General features: G+C 32.7%; 1 protein-coding gene and 1 pseudogene across 4 annotated transcripts in view; one reads left to right on the forward strand and one right to left on the reverse strand.

Moving 5' to 3' along the window:
- LOC105680063 (transmembrane protein 8B-like) overlaps nucleotides 1-22,508 on the reverse strand; it is a 230,855-nt gene that overhangs the window by 206,289 nt on the left and 2,058 nt on the right. For all 4 annotated transcript variants that reach the window (XM_067352077.1, XM_067352078.1, XM_067352076.1 and 1 more), the window contains exon 2: nucleotides 16,629-16,800. In XM_067352077.1, the coding sequence (XP_067208178.1) occupies nucleotides 16,629-16,800 (172 nt within the window). The remainder of the gene's footprint in view (nucleotides 1-16,628; nucleotides 16,801-22,508) is intronic.
- LOC136998826 (uncharacterized) lies at nucleotides 3,675-5,110 on the forward strand (annotated as a pseudogene).

Here is a 22,508-nt window from a genome sequence, read left to right on the forward strand (position 1 = left end):
ATGTGGAGGGAAAAAGATAAACTCTGAACTAGTACAGCCAGTTCAGCTATAAAGAACAGACCTTTTATAGCTGAACTGGCTGCACTAGTTCAGAGTTTATCTTTCTCCTTCCAATGTGGAGGGAAAAGATAAACTCTGAACTAGTGCAGCCAGTTCAGCTATAAAGAGCAGACCAATTGTCAATCGAGTGTGGCCTAGTTTACATCCCGGTAAAAAATTTCTCATACATAATTAGACAAAAATAGTACATATCTAATTATACAAAATTATATACCGAATTTGTCCATACATAAATAGATACACCTATATATAAATGAATATGAATATATATATTTATATATGATTATATAAAGGTGTGTATGAGTAAATATACATTTTCTTATTTTATTTTGTTGTGTTTTTATTGCGCAAACATAAAGTACATAATCATACATACATCACATCATATATATGTATATACTCATACAGCACACAAAGATTGCATACACATTGCATCAATCTTTCATCGCAATGTTGCAATATTGCAAATTCACTGCAAAATGTTGTTGCATTATTGCTGTGGGATTGCAGCAACGTTAAAATGTCCGCTTTTAGGAAGATTGTAACGAAAGATTACAGTAATATTGCAATGTAATGAATTTGCAATAATGCATTGTTATTGCAATCTTAGAATAATGTTGCATATATTTTTATTTATTCGGACATTTATCTGTCCGATTTTTGAACAATCAGTTCAATATCTAAATTCCCTGTGTTGAGGTCGTATCAGAAAAATTAAACTGATAAAAATAATTACTATGTCTTTAATCTTACTAGCCACTCTTTGCAAGTTTCATATAATCATCATGACTAAAACTTAAATACGAGATAGATTTTGCAACGCGCGTCGCATAGCGGTAAACGAACGAACTAGTGATTACCGAATATTGCTATTGCAATGTTACTGGAATGTTGCTGTCACATTCTCATGAAATATTATAATTACAGGTTGCAATAATGTCTCAACAATATTACATTGCAACTTGCAAGATTGTAACATTGCTGCAATGTAATTGCAATGTTTTGTGCTGTATGGGCAGTAAGAGTGACTTGATGAGGTCCTTTCTTAAAAATCTCTTCTTTAAATACCCCAAGCACTAATTTTCAAACTATTTGTATCACTCATAAAATGTATTTATATCTCATGTTATTTATTTTTCTCATATTATTTAGAAATACAAAAAATAACATATATCTCTTATAAATGTAAAATAGTGTTTTTTTATTTTATTTTGTTTATGTTTTTCTTTTGCATGCACGCGCGCGATAAGAAAAAGGTATAGAAACTTTTAGAAAAGTAAAATATTTCTAAATCAAGGCATTAAGTGAAATTAAGGAAAAAGTGACATAATTAGCCAGAATTTCTCGTTTATACCGGGTGTTTTAGACCACCCTTCCCACCCGTCCCACTCTTTTAAAACGTAGGGATGTGCTTGTACAAAAAAATGGCTTAGACGAAATTTGCATGATTTCGAGGGATCTATCTGATGGTGACCTTGACTTTGACCTCGCAGTTGATTTTCAAGGTCATTTGAAGGTCAGAGTTATTTTTTTAAATGAAAACCCCTATTTTTAATTCCAAAATCTAATAGCTGGTGTCAAGAGCTTTTCAAAACACTATAATGAAGTTATTTTTTATTAAGTACTTTTCGAGTTATGAGGCTTGTAAATTACAGTATTTTGACATAAAATACAAAATATCTTGTAAAACATTCAATTTTTGGGAATCTTACTTTAATACTTTTATGCATAAAATAATGAGACGAATCAATTGGTATAAAGAAAACACAGTTGCTTTCAAGAAAAAGTATGCAGTTGCATGTTGCAAACTACATATTTTTTCTTGAAAGCAACTATGTGTTTTCTTTATACCAATTGATTCGTCTCATTATTTTATGCATAAAAGTATTAAGGTAAGATTCCCAAAAATTGAATGTTTTACAAGATATTTTGTATTTTATGTCAAAATACTGTAATTTACAAGCCTCATAACTCGAAAAGTACTTAATGAAAAATAACTTCATTATAGTGTTTTGAAAAGCTCTTGACACCAACTATTAGATTTTGGAATCAAAAATAGGGGTTTTCATTTAAAAAAATAACTCTGACCTTCAAATAACCTTGAAAATCAACTGCGAGGTCAAAGTCAAGGTCACCATCAGATAGATCCCTCGAAATCATGCAAATTTCGTCTGAGCCATTTTTTTGTACAAGCACATCCCTACGTTTTAAAAGGGTGGGACGGGTGGTCTGAAACACCCGGTATAAAATCATATACAATTGCGTATGACTATATCTGAAATTTGCTTCTTACTTATATATGTTTATACATGATGCAAGACTTATACATAATCATATATTAGACTAACAGAGATTCATATATAATTATATATAAAATATTGTGGACATTATATATAAGTATGTATAAAAAGTACTTACATGTAATTCTATACTGCAATCGCTCCATTTATATATATATATATATATAACGTTTTATATTTCGTCATGTATAATTATACATATTTTTACACAATTGTGTAAAATATTGTATAACTCTATTAAATGTTACATGTATATATATGAGAAATTTTTTACCGGGATCGTGCACTTGATACGCGTATCAGGTACTATATTCGTACCAAATTCGTACTAAATATTTAGTACGTATGATGTAAACGCTGCTGAATCAACTTGGTACGAGCGTATCAAGTAGGAGTATCGTACTAAACTGATACGCGTATCAAATGATACAAATGACGACGTAAACGCACAAAACGCATTTTGAAGGGAATCTGGCATTGAGCATAACCTCAATTAAAACCAGTATTATCATTAACCTTTGATCTCTTTCAAACGATATTATATTAAAATGTCTTGTAGAAAAGGAGTAAATTGGGGAGATTATTTATCGTAATCATGCTTTTTCGACTATATTATAAATTTTGAAATATATAAAACCTGGCCATACACTTTTGCATACTATTATTATTCATATTTTCTCGTCTTTATTCAAATAAATAATACACTCCACTTACAAAACAAGAATAAACTCAAGCAAATTGCAATTCCAAATACCACCACTAGGAGGCAATCGACATGAATTAAATTCGTATTACTTTTTTCTCTTACGTACGTTCGATGTAAACGCATCCGTACTAAAGCATTGGTGCGCATCAAACTTAATACGCGTACCAACGTTTTGACGATATAAACTAGGCCTGTATTATTTTAACATATATTATTTTAATATATATTGCGAAAGCAAATTACATATAAATTAATATCACAATTTGATATGATTGCAATAATAAAAAGTTTTAGATAAAATGTTACAAAAACTTTAATTGTTACAAAATATACAGAGTGTCTGAGACCACCCATATACCTCTTTTATAACGGAGAGAAGTGGTTTTCATCAAAAACCCGAAAAATTCTAATAAATAAATCGGGTACGCTCTATCAAATGGTGATATTCTCAACTTTCGGTTTCAACCAGAAGTAGGCTATCCAGATCGGAAGTCGATTTTTCAAATGGCACGTGATATTTTTTATTAGAGATTCGGATTCTACGTGAAAAAATACGAAACTGTTGTCCTTCTTGTTTTCTTATTTATTTACATTTGTTTGTAGGATAATCGATTATTTTTTTCATCAAGCGTTGAGTGCTGATGATCAAAATGCAAGTCTTGCATCAAAGACTTGCATTTTGCAATTGGATAAGACAGCAACCACAAAATTTTCACTTCCAAATTTTATTTTCTGACAAATCTACATTTATAAGTGATGAATCTATCAGTACATCGAATTGTTGTTATTGATCAACAGTTAATCCTCACTGGATGAGAAAAATGGATCATCAACATGTTTGGAAAATGAATGTTTGGTGCGGGATTACTGGAAATCATATTGTCGGTCCTATTTTCTTTGAAGAAAATCTAAACGGTAATAGATATTTAGCTTTGATAGAGACAGATCTTCCTATCTTATTAGAAAATCTTCCTCTGCGATTGCGTCTGGACATGTAATTATTCCAACAAGATGGATGCCCGTCGCATACATCGAGAGTGCAGTACTAAACATGATGTTTCCCAACAAGTGGATAAGCAAATATGGTCCGATAAATTATCCACCCTGATCATCGGACCTGACTGTCTTTGATTATTATCTATGGGGAAGGTGAAAGATTTGATATAGCGCGAACGACCAACGACAAGAAACGATATGATTGGTAGAATGAGAAAAGCAATTCAATCATTGGATGGAAATTCTTCGAGCGACCAATTGTTTTCAAAGCAGAATAGATGCTTGCATTGCAGAGAACGATGCTCATTTTGAACACTTCTCATAAACAACCATATTTTTTCATCCAGAAACGTACGCGTGTGCAAGCGCGCATACACAAGCAGAGCGAAGAAGGTTTGGAGTCGCAAAATACCATGGAAGTGACGAGCCGTAGGGTCCTGATAACCTACTTCCGGTTAAAACTGGAAGTTGAGAATATCACCATTAGATAGAGCGTATCTGATTTACTTATTAAAATTTTCAGATTTTTTATGAAAACCACTTCCCTCCGTTATAAAAGGGGTGTACGGTTGGTCTCACAATCAGACACTCTGTATATGATAATTAATTAATAATACGGACAACATAATTTTAATTATTAATAAAATATGTAAAATATTTTTTTTTTAATTTTAACTCTTTCAGGACGGGGTTTATAAAAAAAATTTTTTTTATTCAAAATGATGATTTTAGTAAATAACAATGCACTAAAAGTTTGTTTTTGTGTGATAATCCTCAAAACAATCACTTACACAGAGTCCGATGTTACATTCTTTACATTCAAATCTAGATCTTTTGTTCGTTAATTTTTTCGCTCCTGTAGTATAAACAATACATTTTAGTGCCCTGTTGGATGATTTTCATATTTTTCAATATAAGAAGGAAAGTGTCTAGCTGTCAAACGTAAAGGATTAGATAATCGAGGTCTACCAATTACAAATTTACGCTTTGAACCATGTTTTTCAATTAAAGAAATGAATTTTTTTTTTTTTTTACTATTCTTAATCAAATTTTTATCTTTTCTCAACAATAACAATAAATAAAGAAAATTTTTTCGAATTCTATTAAATAACTATATAAGCGAACGCGACCCTAAAAAGTCGAAAATTGCAAGTATGATGGAAATGGCATACATGACATATATCAAAATGTAGAGCCTAAAATCCTGATTAAAATAATACTTTATTCATTAAAGAATATTAATCCGTTCTCGAGATATTCGAGTTACTATATATAGTACGCCCGTCCTGAACCGGTTAATGAGAGAGGAAAAAATGCAGAGAATACTTAGGAGAGTATGATCTCATTGCATTTATGATACGGACATTCCTGAGACTGACAAGAAAGATACTCCCCTCGCCGATTTTAATAATTTTCTAATATGTTATAGTTGATTAAAATGCAGGGTGTCCGGTAATTGCTGAGTCACCTCTCGGGTGCAGGTAGAGCGAGTTAAACTGAGTAGAAAAGTCCTCTATCGTCTTGCGATTTTCGCAATAATTAATGAGAAATTAATTAAAGAAGATCGGCCAATTTGCGCGAGTCTAAGCGCGCGGCGAGAAGAGACAGCCCGTTGTTACGTGGTCGCTAGGACGCAAGGATCTAGCGTTACACACCGCTCGTATGTGCCGTTGTCATTTGTAGAGTGCTCCTCCCAATTTATCGCACGCCTAGTAACCAAATAACAGTAGGCTGTATCACTACGGGTCTCTTCTCGCCGCGCTCTTAAACTCGCGCGAATAGGCCAATATTTTTTAATTAATTCCTCATTAATTATTGCGAAAATTGCAAAATGATAGAGGACTTTTCTATTCGGTTTAAACCGCTCTACCTACACCCGAGAGGTGATTCAGCAATTATCGGACACCCTGTATAAGAAAGACGTATTTTTTTTATTGGCGGAAAAAATTTTTAGGAGGGTAAAACAGCCCTCCCAAAGTAAAAGGTGTCAAGTGCCGATTTGGTTGTTTCATATAGAAGAATGCAATTTTTTTGAACAAATCCAATTGGAAAATATGTGTCATGAGAAGGGATAAAAAACACAATTTGGTCGATTCGATTAATCCATTTTAGGTAGTAAACCACCCCTATGAATTTCAAAAAACCCACCCAACGCGGCTAAATCAAGCCGAAAAATCTGGAAAAAATATATGTTACACATTAATGCAAAGTAAGTTTAGACGTGTTTTTGCAATTTTCCAAAAAATCAAATTTTGGGAGGATGTTACTTTTAAACACATTTTATCTCGTTTACACAGAAAGATGTAATTTTCGCGCACAAAACTCATTAAAAATGATATGCCACAGACAAATAGGTCTATAATTATACGGTTCCACATGGGTTTGCAACTTTCCGCGCAAAGCAAGGTCCCAGTAAACATTCGATATCCTATATACATACATGAAATATCTATAATATGAAAAAAATGTACTGTATATACCATGTACATATGATATACGCTGATGTAGATACATTTGTGGATACACATAAGATATCTTATACATATACATAAAATGTATATTTGAACGAGATAGCTGCCTATATATACATAGAATATACCTCGTGTACATTTCATGTATATACATCAAACGTATATACATACGATATACATTCAGGTAGATACATTTATGGATATACATAGAATATCGTATGGATATACATAGAATCAGTCATTAGTTCGTTCACTTGTCGCTATGTGACGCATTATATGCGCTATCTATCTCGTATTTAAGTTTTAATCATGGGAATTATATAAAACTTGCAAAAGGCGGGTAATAATATTGAAGATGTAATAACTTTTTCTATCAGTTTAATATCTGAATCCCAACACAGGGAATTTAGATAAACTGATTGTTCAAAAATTGGGTATATAAATATCCGAATAAATGAAAATTGTTTATTACCCAGTAAACATTCGATATCCTATGTATACATATACATGGAATATCCATAATGTGAAAAAAACGTACTGTATATACTATGTACATACATAGAATGTACCTCATGTACATGCCACGAATGTGTATTGCACATCCTCGGAATATATTCTATGTACATACTGCAAACGTGCACTGCAAACTGCACATTCTCGGAATATACCCCATATATATACAACGAATGTACACTGCATATCTTTGGAATATATCTATATATGTACTATGGACATCCTATGTACATACATGTGGTAATTATTTCACATATATAGGATATGCGCTTTATATACTTTTCACATTCTCTGTATATACATAGAGTATACAATATACATATATGTATATACATAGGACGTACATAGAATGTTCTAATGTTTATTGGGGTCTACCTCCATCATGCTTTCGATGCGAAACAAAGTCTATAATTATATAGTTTATTCGGTGAAGTTAATAGAAGTAACGTTTTAATGTTAGAAAAACAATCACGAAGCTTGTGTCCGATTGCAACCACCATCCGTTTTTTACTGTGTCCGATTGGACCTGTGTCCAGTGCTGCAAGATCGAGCATCCTGCAACAGAGCAACATGAGGGAAACGGCTCCCACCCATGCGGGCACTACACAAGCAAGAACCGCACGCGTCTGTGTGCGCACGCGTCTATATGCGTAGCATACTATATTTTGTGTCATTTCCCCAGCCTGCGACAAATGCTACGTACGATAAATGCTAAGAAGCCAAGCGTTTTTAATCGAGTAAGGCGAGTCGCTTGAATATTAGAGATTCCGTGTTCGAGACCTGCATCTTGCAACTTGTTTTTTCTTTTTCCCGCATTTCTTTCTAACGCACAAGTAAATAATTAAATATAAATGCTAAAAACCAAGTGTTTTTAATCGAGTAAGGCGAGTTGCTTGAATATTAGAAATTCCGTGTTCGAGACCTGCATCTTGCAACTTTTTTTTTCTTTTTCCCGTATTTCTTTCTAACGCACAATCTAATACAAATCAAATAAATAATTAAATAATTTTTTTTGCTAAAAAATATTTTATATTTATTAAAATCTTTCCGGTTTGCGGGTGAGTAGAAGGTTGTATGACTGTTTAGCGTTCTATAGCTTAGAATCGTTTTTGCCTAAATCTGGCCCTTAGGAGGGCCGCTTTATTTATAGATTACGGCCTAGCTAACTAAAGGCTCTCCTCCGAATAAAGGAAGGGCCTTACACTTTATACCTGACGATTTTGTCTGCCTAATAACTCTAACATAACCTATACACCGGCCACCACTGGATCTGTGTTCTGCGGACAGGCGGCAGGAGCCGCGCAGGCGCACTTCACTCGGAAAAGACCGAAGAGCGCCGCCATAGAGCGGGCTTTATGTATTACATAACAGATCTTAACTATAGAGGACCAATCCAATCAAGAATATCAAAAACAAGATACATCATCACGAATACTAGGATGGCAAAAGGCACAAAACAAAAAAAAGTCAAGAAATAGTCCAGATACACCTACTAGAAAAAAACAGACCCAGATTAAAGACTATTGGCTAAATAAATCAATAAGCACAAGCAACATCTACGAAAAGCTGAATGTCGAGGAAGCTCAAGAGACAGACGCTAAGAACGATAACACATCGGCGAAAACCCAACAGATCAAATCCCCTCCTATCTTTATAGATGGAGTAGAAAACATCATGCCACTAAAGATAGTGCTTGACGAAATAGCAAAAGATCAATACGAACTAAAGTTATTGAAAAACAATCAGGTCAAGATACGACCACTTACATCATTAAAGTATTATCCCATAATAGAAGCGCTCAAACAAAAGGGAAGTCAAGGTTTCACTTATCAATGCAAAAATGACAAAAAGTTCAAAGTAGTATTAAGAAATATGCACCCGTCAACGGACATAAAAGAATTCAAAACAGAAATCGAAAGCTACAATCATACAGTTATAAAGATAACAAATATTCAAGAAAATAGAATCAAGAAATTGTTATCACTATTCTTCATTGAATTGCAACAAAAAAATAATAACAAAGATATTTACGAGATAAAAAATCTATTAAATACTATAATTACCTTTGAACAACCATATAAAAAAAGAGATATTACACAATGCACAAGATGCCAAGCATACGGGCATACAAAAAATTACTGCTTCAGAGGCCCAAAATGTGTTAAATGTGCAGAAAAACACCTGACCAGTGACTGTCCTAAAAAACAGATGTTTAACGAAGTGAAGTGCTGTAACTGCGGAGGAAACCATTCCGCAAGTTACAAAGGTTGTGAGATCCGTAAGCAACTGCAGCAAAAACTATTTCCTAAATTAAGGGAAAAAGTAGAAATAGAACCAAATGTAAGATCAGACCTAAGGACCGACAACCAAAGCAGAAACGTTGCAAGATTAACACAATCAAATATAAGCTATGCTCAAACACTAAAGAAAAATATTTTTACACATCAATCAAGTTCAGAAAACAACGATATTAACAATAATTATGACCAATCAATAGCAATACAAACCACTTCCGGACAACAAAATAAATTGAAAAAAATGATGATGCTCCTAATGGGAAAAATAGATACAATGCTAAATCTAATGACTGCCCTGATCATAAAAATGAAATAATAACTGGCACACTAAAAATCGGAGTCTGGAACGCTAACAAGCTTGCCCAAAGGAGTAAAGAACTTAAATACTTCTTGTCTGAACACAATATAGACGTTATGCTCATCTCAGAAACGCACTTCACGAAAAAAAGTCACTTTAAAATTCCAAACTACACAACTTATGACACACAACATCCGGACAGCACAGCACATGGTGGTGCTGCCTTAATTATTAAATCAGTGATAAAGCATCACGAAAACGTAAACTACTCCCAGGACTATCTGCAATCAACAAGTGTTACAATAGAAGACTAGATAGGACCCATCACATTAGCAGCTATATACTGTCCGCCGAAACACGCAATTAAACAAGAATATTATACCAGTTATTTTAAAACTCTAGGTCACAGGTTTATCGCTGGTGGTGACTATAACGCGAAACATCCTTGGTGGGGGTCTAGATCTTCGGTACCTAACCCAAAAGGAAAACAATTATACCTATCAATGTTACAAAACAATTTACACTCGGTTACTACAAGCAAACCTATTTACTGGCCTGCTGATCGTAGAAAAACGCCGGATGTTATAGACTTCTGCATTGTGAAAGGTATAGTTACGAATTATTTCCAAGCAGAATCATGCTATGATCTAACATCAGATCACTTTCCAATAATAATTACAGTTAGTACAGGTATAGTAAATATAGAACAACCTCCAACTTTATTTAACGCAAAAACAAACTGGAGATTATTCAGAGACCTTTTAGGTGAACAAATATCTTGCAAGATATCGCTTAAAACTAAAGAAGACTTAGAAATGGCAATAAATAATCTTAACACTAAAATACAAAAAGCAGCTTGGGAATCAACTCCCTTTGTGTACAACTCCAGGAACACAACACATTGCTCACTAAATATTAAACTCAAAATTGCAGAGAAAAGAAAACTGCGTAAAGTATGGCAAAATTTAAGATCACCGCAGGATAAAGCAAAGCTGGAAAACAACTTAAGAAACTGATAAATAAGGTACAAAATAAAGCGATTGAAGAGTTTCTCGCGGGATTTACTCCCACAGAAGCGACGGACTACTCATTATGGAAAGTCACAAAGAAGCTAAAAAAGAACAATAAACAACTAATTCCACCGTTAAGACAAGATAACGGAAAATGGGCAAGAACCAACGTAGAAAAAATCAAGCTATTCTCCGAACATTTTAAAAAAGTATTTGAACCTTATTCTCAAGAAATATCAGAAGAAGAAAATAGGGAAATAATGAGTTATCTCGAGTCACCGACACAAATGGACTCCCTCATTTAAAAGATAAAAGTAGGAAAAATGCAAAATATAATACGTAATTTAAAAAATAGTAAAGCGCTAGGGTTCGACCTGATTACAGGCAAAATCTTAAAAGAACTACCACAGAAAGCAGTAAGACTGATAACCATTATCTATAATGCTATTATAAGGCTAAACCACTTCCCGGCGCTATGGAAGGTAGCTCAGATCATACTTATACTAAAACCAGGAAAAAAATCTGAAGAACCAACCTCGTATAGATCAATAAGTTTACTTGCAGTGTTATCAAAGGTCTTTGAAAAACTCATGCTAATTAGAATTAAACCTGTACTAATAAGTAAAAAAATCATCCCTGAACATCAATTCGGGTTTAGAGAACACCACGCAACAACTGAACAGGTGCATAGAGTCGTTAGAAAAATTAATAATGTCCTGGAGAATAAAGAGTATTGTTCAGCGGTGTTCCTGGACATTACCCAAGCTTTTGATAAAGTCTGGCACCCAGGATTACTTTACAAAATCAAAAAACAACTACCACACTATTACCTTTTACTTAAATCATATCTAACAGATAGATATTTTACAATAAAACTTTAAGATGAACACTCGGAAATACAACCTATTAGATCTGAAGTCTCACAAGGTAGTGTTCTCGGACCCTTGTTATACCTGATCTTCACCGCCGACTTACCAACTACGGAACAAACTCTAACGGGAACATTTGCGGACAACACAACTATCTTAGCATCACATAGTAATCCTAAGGAAGCGTCGAGGATTCTTCAGGAAAATATCTCTAAAATACAAATCTGGCTCAAAACATGACGAATTAAGGCTAATGAAAATAAATCGGTGCATGTTACATTTACACTGAACAAAGACTCATGTCCGTCGATAAAGTTAAATAATACCGAGATACCTCAAGCAGATTCAGCGAAATACTTAGGAATTCACCTAGACCGAAGACTTACATGGAAGACACATATATGGCAAAAAAGGAAGCAGTTGGGCAGCAAGCTCAGAAACATATACTGGTTACTTGCCCGGAAGTCAAAACTCTCAATGTATAACAAAGTACTCCTGTACAAAACAATTATCATGCCTATATGGACATACGGCATTCAATTATGGGGCTCTGCCTCAAATTCAAACAGAAATATTGGAGAGGTTCCAATCTAAAACTCTAAGAATAATAGTAGAATAATAGTAGCCCCGTGGTTCGTATCAAACGAAATTATCAGGCGTGATCTGAATATAGAAACTGTTAAAAAAGTAATAGTAAATTACGCCTCAAAATACGCCTTAAGATTGAACGCACATCCAAACCAACTTGCGAATAAGCTGCTAACTGAAACTGAGGACAAACGAAGACTTAAGAGGCATAAGCCTTAGATTCAACAAATAAACACAACTAAGTAGATAGAAAATTAGCAAAATCTGGAGTTAAAATAATTGTGTATATGAAGGAATGTATTTCGCAGGGAATACTCCTACACGTTATTAAACAATAAAATAAAAAATTTACTTAATGTCATACAAAGACAGATTGTAAATTCGCTTGGAGTCAATAAAAAAAAAAAAAAAAAAATTAATAAAAATATTTGTATATGTTGAATTAATAACTGTAAAAAAAAATATTGATTTGCTATGACTTGTCAATAGAAAAATAAAAAATAATTTCACAATTTTGCAACAAAATGCAAGTTTAACATATGTCAAGATTATTAATAAATATAAAATAATACTTTTTTGTCGAAAACGTTATTTAATAATTTAATTGATTACTGTTAGAAACTGATGTGCAAAAAAAGTTGCAAGATGCAGGTCTCGAACACGGAATCTCTAATATTCAAGCGACTCACCTGACTCGATTAAAAACGCTTGGCTTCTTAGCATTTATCGTACGTAGCATTTGTCGCAGGCTGGGGAAGTGACACAAAATATAGTATGCTACGCATACAGACACGTGCGCACACGGACGCGTGACGTGCGGTTCCCGCTTGTGTAGTGCCCGCATGGTGGGAACATGTTGCAGAATGCTCGATCTTGCAGCACTGCCTATGTCCAATTCATTTAACCTACTGTGTTTAATTTATTCTATACACAACTGAGACTCACTCGTCAAAACTGTTACTAACGTGGAAAAAGACGAACTTTCCCAGATTATGAGAACGTTTGCCAGAAACTTGCCCGGGAAACTTCGAACTACCCAATAAACATTAGGACATTCTATGTACGTCCTATGTATATACATATATTATATATATATTGTATATTCTATGTATATACAAAAAATGTGAAAAGTATATAAAGCGCATATCCTATGTATGTGAAATAATTACCACATGTATGTACATAGGATGTCCATAGTACATACATAGGTATATTCTAAAGATATGCAGTGTACATTCGTGGTATATACATGGGGTGTATTCCGAGGATATGCAGTGCACGTTCGCAGTATGTACATAGGATATATTCCGAGGATGTGCAATACACATTCGTGGCATGTACGTGAGGTACATTCTATGTATGTACATAGTATACAGTACGTTTCTTAATAATAAACAATTTTCATTTATTTGGATACTTATCTACCCAATTTTTGAACAATCAGTTTATCTAAATTCCCTGTGTTGGAATTCAAATATTAAACTAATAAAAAAAGTTATTACATCTTCAAATTGAAGACTTCAATATTATTACCCGCCTTTTGCAAGTTTTATATAGTTTTCATGATTAAAACTTAAATACGAGATAGATAGCGCATAATGCGTCATATAGCGGCAAGCGAACGAACTAATGACTGATTCTATGTAAGTCCATAAATGTACCTACATCAGCGTATAACGTATGTATGTACGTTACATGTATTATATACACATGGAATGTACACAAGGTATATTCTATGTATACACAGGCAGCGATCTCGTTCGAATATACATACATTCTATGTATATCTATAAGATATCTTATACATCCTATGTATATCCACAAATGTATCTACATCAGCGTATATCATATGTATGTACATAGTATATACAGTACATTTTTTTCACATTATTGATATTTCATGTATATACATAGGATATCGAATGTTTACTGGGTATAGTTTAAAAAAGTAAGAAATTGTAGCATGTTAGCAGTCTAGTATTATATAGAAATCTGTGTGGGGTAATGTCAAAACTTTAAAACAAAAGAGCGGGAATATATTTTGATGTTTTCTAGAGCGGAGAAGAAAAAAAAGACTAAAATTCTTGTATATACCTAATACTTTTTAGTGTTAAGGATAAATAGAATAACAAAAATCGATCTATAAAAAAAACATATCACTGCAAAAAAAAATGCAAAATTGTGTACAAGTAATATCATCGATTAACTGATTTTGTATTATTAGTTTTATGTATATAAATAATCAACCCAGCAAACACAAAACATTGCAACAATATTGCAATATTGCTGTAACGTTGCTCCAATGTTGCAACGTTGCCGCAATGTTGCTGCAATGTTCTGTGTTTACTGGGAAATAACACCATAAAAAAATGTTTATGTTTATATTATTTTATAGAAGGACAAAATGACAGAATGACAAAAAAATTATTTTTTTCATTATGTAAAAAAATAATTTTTAAAGTAATTTTGATTCTAAATTTTTTTTTTATAAAGAAACATTGGTAAAAAGTAGCGATTTATGTCCCCGGAGCGGCTCTTTTAAAATTTACATTCTCTTGTGTTTTGATATCGGCTAAACGGATGGACTTCCGAAAAGCTATCACCTCCGATTTGGCTGATATTTAGCCTAAATACTTATTTTATCTAGTAAATAATATTCCCAAATGGATTTTTGGCGCAAATGCCCCCTCCACCTCCCAGCCCGCCTCAAAGGTAAAACTATTTTTGTTAATTATTTCAGAAAGTATTTATTGTATGGAAAAAGTTGTCAAACAAAAAATTAAGCTCATTAAAAGCTCTACAAATAAGGTTCTATACATATTTTACCTAACTTCAATATTTTAGTCGTTATTATCAAAACACTTGTAAAAGTCCCCGTAGGAGAGGCGGACACACTGCCTCCACGCATACATTTTCTACGCCAAGCGAGGTTCCACATGGGTTTACGAATTTCTACGCAAAGCGAGATTCAATCCAAACCCTATGTGTATAGTTTGTTGATAGTAAAGCCCCCCGCAGGGGGGCAAAACACACTGCCTCCAGATTTCTGATAATAACGACTAAAATATTGAAGTTAGGTAAAATATGTATAGGACCTTATTTATAGAGCTTTTTATGAGCTTCATTTTTTGTTTGATAACTTTTTTTGTACAATGAATACTTTCTGAAATAATTAACAAAAACAGCTTTACCTTTAAGGGGGGCTGGGGGGAAAGAGGCATTTGCGCCAAAAATCTATTTGGGAATATTATTTACTAGATAAAATAAGTATTTAGGTTGAAAATCAGCCAAATCGGAGATAATAGCTTTTCGAAAGTTTATCCGGCTGCTCATTTCTGAAAGTTAAAATTGTCTAAACCCCGGAAAAAAATCCTCAAATTCATTATTCTTTGCAGATTGTGATCTTACGTATATAGAATACGATGTTTTGCATTAGGATTACGTTAGGATTACTCATTATTAAATGTAATTTACAGATGCTGCTTTATGACAAAAAGAATAAAAGAGAGATTTGCAATTTTACAACAAATGAACAGAAGCGACACAGAAACTCAAAAGTTTTTGATAACTGTTAAATACACTTTCCAACATAACTGGAGAAATACTCTGAATGCATTATTGAATATTCTCTTTCAACTTATCAGTGTTGATAGCAGTTGGTAGTAGTTCCCTCACGGGACGCTTAAAAAGCCCCCCCCCCCAAACTCCACAGCGCTGTACTGCTCGTGCAGCTTGTCAATGCCAACGCTCTCTTTACTTTGCCCGCTATACTTCTCCTATGCGCAGATCGAACCTATTCTCTCGCTGGACGGAGTATAGAATATATATACACTGTCCAGCGAGAGAATATACTTCTTTCTGCGCATAGGAGAAGCATAGCGGCCAAAGTGGGGAGAGCGTTAGCATTGACAAGCTGCACGAGCAGTACAGTCATGTGGAGTGAGGGGGCTCTCTAAGCGTTCCGTGAGGGGAAACCTGCGCGAAACGGACGAGTTTTCGTCCGAGCCGGGTATATTCTTTCGCTGGACGGAGTATAGAAACATAAGATTACATTCCATAAAGTGATGAATTTAAAAATTTTCTTCGGGATTTAGACAATTTTAACCTTTAGAAAAGAATTTAGCAAATGTCAAAACATAAAAGAATGTAGATTTTGAAGAAACTCCAGAGGCAGAAATCGCTATTTTTTATCCATCTTTCTTTTTTATAAGAAATCTAATATCATTTTCTTTCTCTTTCAAAATTATATAATTATCTTAGAATTTAATGACTATTAAAAAAAGAATATATTAAATCAAAGTTACTTTATTTGAAGACAAACATTTGATTATCACTGTAATTTCGTTCTAAGTGGTGTCACACTTTTAAAACTTAAAAGTCACTTTTATGTTTGAAAAGTATTATATTATATTTAAATAATATAGTTTTGTAATAGAATAGTATAGTATTATAATATATGAAATTATATATAGTAATGTAGTTTTATAGAATAAGAAAATATAAAAAATAATTATTTTTACATATAAACTTTCCGTGGTTGGCATATAGGATTATCCATGAATGCAGCAAATTGCCATGTAGCTTGTTCTACTTCTTTTGGAACAGTATAATGAAACATCGCTACATCAGAATAGCTTTTGAACGAGTGAAGTCGATCTTCCTGACTTGCTTGTGGTACTATGCAGAAATTCACTGAAAAAGAATAAATTGTGACATTTATTACAAAACATACACTACCAGTCAAAAGTTTAAAACCACTTGAAATTTGCTTAGAAATTAAAATAAAAGAATACACTACGATAAATAACAAAATTATGTATATTTTTATATAATGGTCAAAATCGATAATAACGTTTCTGATATCATAGATTTCTACGAGAGATTTTTTATCATATAGGACATTGCCTATTTTGGGCCATTCGTGAATAGTAATAGAACTATATTATTAAAATAAAACTCACAGTCTTCAAAACTATAGAAGATAGGGGGATGGATCGTAAGATCCATGTTCCGTATTTTTGAAAGCTATTTTCGAGTCTTTTAAGATACATTATTTTTTATTTCCAGTCGTCGATTAAAAAATTTTATTATTTATTATGAAAAAGTGTAACGACTTCTCAGTAATTACACAGTAATTCTTTTGCGAGGACTTGCCCTTTCAAGGACTACGATTATTCATTTTTTATTCTCCCAAATATTCTCTTTTATTAATTAGTGTATGACTACGTTTATACGGCGCTTCTAATCCGATTTAATAACATCCACAGTTATAACTACTAACGGAAAATGGCGTACAAACACCACTTTATGCGGGTGTTATAGCACTGTTACGCTACGTGTATTCACAAAGAGATGTAGATTTATAAATCCGATTTTTAAAAAACGTGTAAATGGTATATTATATACAGGGCTGGGCAAAATACATCATTAAAATATTTAAAATACAAAATACAAAATACTGTCAATCTTAGTATTTGAATTACAAAATACAAAATACTTTTAGTTTTTACAAAAATACAAAATACAAAATACTTCCAAATCTTATTTGAAATACAAAATACTTCTTTGAAATACAAAATATTTTTTAATTATAATAATATATAAACTTCGCTATAAAAATATTGCGATAGCATTAAAGCTGTGAAAAAAAATTATGCTATCTATACTGATTGTTAAATAGAATAATAACTAAATATAATTGAGTACAGTACAATAATTCTAACTACAGAGTAAACATTCGATATCCTATGTATATACATGAAATATCCATAATGTGAAACAAAATGTACTGTATATACTATGTACATACATACGATATACGCTGAGGTAGATACATTTGTGGATATACACAAGATATCTTATAGATATACATAGAATGTATATTCGAACAAGATCGCTGCCTGTATATACATAGAATATATCTCGTGTACATTCCATGTATATACATGCAACGTACATACATACGATATACGCTGATGTAGGTACATTTATGGATATACATAGGATATCGTATGGATATACATAGGGCGATATTCATAGTCCGTTCTTATATTCAAAATCAAAACTTAAATACGAGATAGATAGCGCATAATGCGTCACATAGCGGCAAGCAAACGAACTAATGACTGATTCTATGGCCGGTATTCATAGTCCGTTCTTATATTCAAGATTGTCTTAAGCACGGACTTATATTTGCTCTCTTCGTCACACATAGATTGTGTCTGACGAAGAGAGCGAATATAAGTTTGTGCTTAAGACAATCTTGAATATAAGAACGGACTATGAATACCGGCCATAGAATCAGTCATTAGTTCGTTTGCTTGCCGCTATGTGACGCATTATGCGCTATCTATCTCGTATTTAAGTTTTAATCATGAGATTATAAAAACTTGCACAAGGCGGGTAATAATATTGAAGATGTAATAACTTTTTCTATCAGTTTAATATCTGAATTCCAACACAAGGAATTTAGATAAACTGATTGTTCAAAAATTGGGTAGATAAATATCAAAAATGAAAATTGTTTATTACCCAGTAAACATTCGATATCCTATGTATATACATGGAATATCCATAATGTGAAAAAAACGTACTGTATTTACTATGTACATACATAGAATGTACCTCATGTACATGCCACGAATGTGTATTGCACATCCTCAGAATATATCCTATGTACATATTGCGAACGTGCACTGCACATCCTCGAAATATACCCCATGTATATACCACGAATGTACACTGCATATCTTTGGAATATATCTATGTATGTACTATGGACATCCTATGTACATACATGTGGTAATTATTTCAGATACATAGGATATGCGGTTTATATACTTTTCACATTCTCTGTATATACATAAAATATACAATATACATATATGTATATACATAGGACGTACATAGAATGTCCTAATGTTTATTGGGTATAACCTTGGCAACGCCACGTAAGGTCAAATTGTTCAGGACATTAGATTAGATTTTTTTAACACTACAATTTTTGTCTACATTTTTTGTAAAATGTTCTGTTTCTGAAATATTAAGACTATTTTGAGACTTTTTGAACACCCTATATACAGAGTGTCTCATGTAAACATACTTATTGAATTTCTCGGAAAAGACGCATTATTTTGCTTTGGGAAAAAAATTATACTATGTATATCGATACCGTAAATTACAATAAAATTATTTTCAACCTGCAAAAATTGCTTGGGAGTTTTTTGTGGGAGTGCTATTCCTATCTTGATATCATAGGAATGATGAAAATCCTCATAATAAAATAAAGATATGATGTATTTTATTTAGCAATATTAAAAACGCAATAAACAAGCAAATAGAGTTAGAGCTGTGTTTTAAGTGCTCGAAATCTTTAATCAAAGTACAGTACGAAATACAGTTTTGTTGCATTGGTTTTGGCCATCTTCAGTGTACAAAAAATCAAAGTCTACTTAATTGGCAATTATACAATTAATCGCACACACAAATTACTTAAATATAAAGTATAAAGCTTGATTGAATCTAAATGCATCTTGTTTTTTATGAAACTGCGGTGAAACCAAAGTTGTCATATTGATTAGTCAATTAAAAGAAAAACTGTAAATATGAGATATATCGTTATAAAAGAGTTAAGAATTATAGATCAATGTCAACATAATAAAATTAAAAAATCAACGCACAAAACAAGTATTGAGCGGTTCATGCTAATGGATAGTATTATGTTATTTTAAAGAAATCCATCAGCTGTAAAACAATAATTTAAATAGAGTCTAAACTAAATTCTCTATTCTGTAACTTTTAACGCTGTCGTTATCACTGCGAATTTTTTGTATCGTGTAATAGCTGCGTAATTATACATAACGACATCGTTAAAAATTACAGAATAAATAAATAAATAAACTCCTAAGTCTATATGAATATGTGTCAAGTATAAAATATAATAAAACGTACCTAAACTCAAATCTTTCAAGAAGCATATCCTACATGATGTTAGAAAAAGGAAAATAAATAAATTACAAATAACAAATATAAAAGTCAAAGTAAAAGAAAGGAACGAAGAAGTTAGGTAGAGGAGATTTTTGTTAAAAAGTGGGAAACATCCTGAGTACTGGAAAATAATTATATAAAATAAACTTTGATTTTTTGTACACTGAGGATGGCCAAAACCAATACTCCAAAACTGTCTGTACTGTACTTTGATTAAAGATTTCGAATACTTAAAAAACAGCGCGCGCGCGCTCTCTCTCTCTCTCTCTCTCTCTCTCTCTCTCTCTCTCTCTCTCTCTCTCTCTCTCTCTCTCTCTCTCTCTCTCTCTCTCTCTCTCTCTCTCTCTCTCTCTCTCTCTCTCTCTCTCTCTCTCTCTCTCTCTCTCTCTCTCTCTCTCTCTCTCTCTCTCTCTCTCTCTCTCTCTCTCTCTCTCTCTCTCTCTCTCTCTCTCTCTCTCTCTCTCTCTCTCTCTCTCTCTCTCTCTCTCTCTCTCTCTCTCTCTCTCCCCCTCCTCTCCCTCTCTCTCCTCTCCCTCTCTCTCTCTCCTTCTCCCCCCTTCCCCTCTCTCTCCCTCCCTCTCCCCCTCCCCCTCCCTCTCCCTCCCCCCTCTCCCTCTCTCTCTCTCTCTCTCTATTTGCTTGTTTATTGCATTTTTAATATTAATTAACAAAAGAGCCCACAATTAATTCGAATTTTTTATATTAATTTAGCAGTTGTCATTTTGACCTTGGCGATCGCCCTGAAGATCAGATCAAGATCATATAAACTTTTTTAAATAGAACTCCCTATTTTTCGTTACAGAATGTTAAAGCCGTTGTTAAGTCGATTTCAAAATGGTACATGACATTGGTGTTTGATAATAAATTATGCAATCAGTTAGCTGTTGAAGAGTTAAGATACCGCCGGCATAACGCAATCCAAATTATGTAACTTTGTCTGACTGGTGTATGTGTTTATTTGTTTGTGTATGTTATGGGTGTGTTTGTGGTTTTTTTTATAAGATGTAAATAACATATCAAAGTCTTTTTTACAAGATGTAAATGTCTTTATATTTGTGCATGTATGTTATTTTTATTTTTTAATAAAAATTATTGCATGCTTATGGCAGGCTGCGCCACTTCAAGAGCGCTAATGCTACGACACTGATATTCTCAGCGCTTGGCCGCTAGCCGCCTTTCATTAATAAACTATATATATTTAAATGAAGTTACTGCTCCTGGAGTAGAGCAGTCTGTTGTAAGCGCACATCAATTTTTATTAAAAAATAAAAGTAACATACACGTACAAACATAAAAACATTTACATCTTATGAGAAAGACTTTTAAATGTCTATCCCAAAAACTATCCATATTAAGATTTTGTATCCATTGAGTTTTTTGATCGAAAACAAAAACTATACCATATCAAAAATTCTGACAATTTGACAAAACACGGTTATTGATAAGATGCGGAATCCTTTAAGGAATTCCAAAATTCAAAAAAGTATATTAAAAACTTTAAAAAAAATTGTTATTTGTGCAAAATGGAATCTATAAATTACAATATTACTAATGATTATAATTATACTATAAGTTTTAAATTTTGTACACTATGTCTGTCACGACATATATTTATATTAGCATATATTTATATTTTATCCATGTAACATTTCCTAACCTTATAAGACATTACTTGTAATTTAATTATTTTATTACTAAAAAACATTATTTTAACTCTATTTTACTCTACAAAATATAGAGCAACAATATTAACTGTTAAAATCTTATATGAATGAAAAACAGTCAAATAATTACTTCCATTAAAATTTTCAATGAGATCGATATTATAAGTGTCCAAATTATCCATCTTATCCAAATTTTAATATATTAAAGAAATCTTTTTGTATAAAAGTTTTTCTTGACAAGTTTAGAAGCGCTAGATTTTGTGTGTGTTTGCATGTGCGCGCGCGCGCGCGCGCGCGCGCGCGTGTGTGTGTGTGTGTGTGTGTGTGTATGTAATAATGTTTATATCATGATTGTGTCATCTTGTTCGTTCTCGAACGAATATAAATATAAATTATTATCGGATGCATTTATAAAAATTAACAAAAAATTAATAAACGTAAAGTTTTTTATCGCATACTTGTTTATCAGATCATTTGTGTGAATGCAATGGAATACTGTATAGTTAACGAAATACTATTAGTTTATAACCTTTAACCCTCTATAACATCATGTAACTCTGAAGTCACATATCTATGTATTTATATTTTTAAGTCTTATTTCACTTTTTACCACTGTTTACTGTTGCATTTTACTATTTTATTGTCACAAGACAGTCTATTTACAGAAATTATTAGTTTCTATTTTCCCAAATAGACATTGAGTAACATCTTGCATACATAATTACAGCATTTTTAATATTAAAATTGTAG

This window comes from Linepithema humile, chromosome 3 (genome assembly GCF_040581485.1).
Source record: "Linepithema humile isolate Giens D197 chromosome 3, Lhum_UNIL_v1.0, whole genome shotgun sequence".
NCBI lineage: Eukaryota > Metazoa > Arthropoda > Insecta > Hymenoptera > Formicidae > Linepithema > Linepithema humile.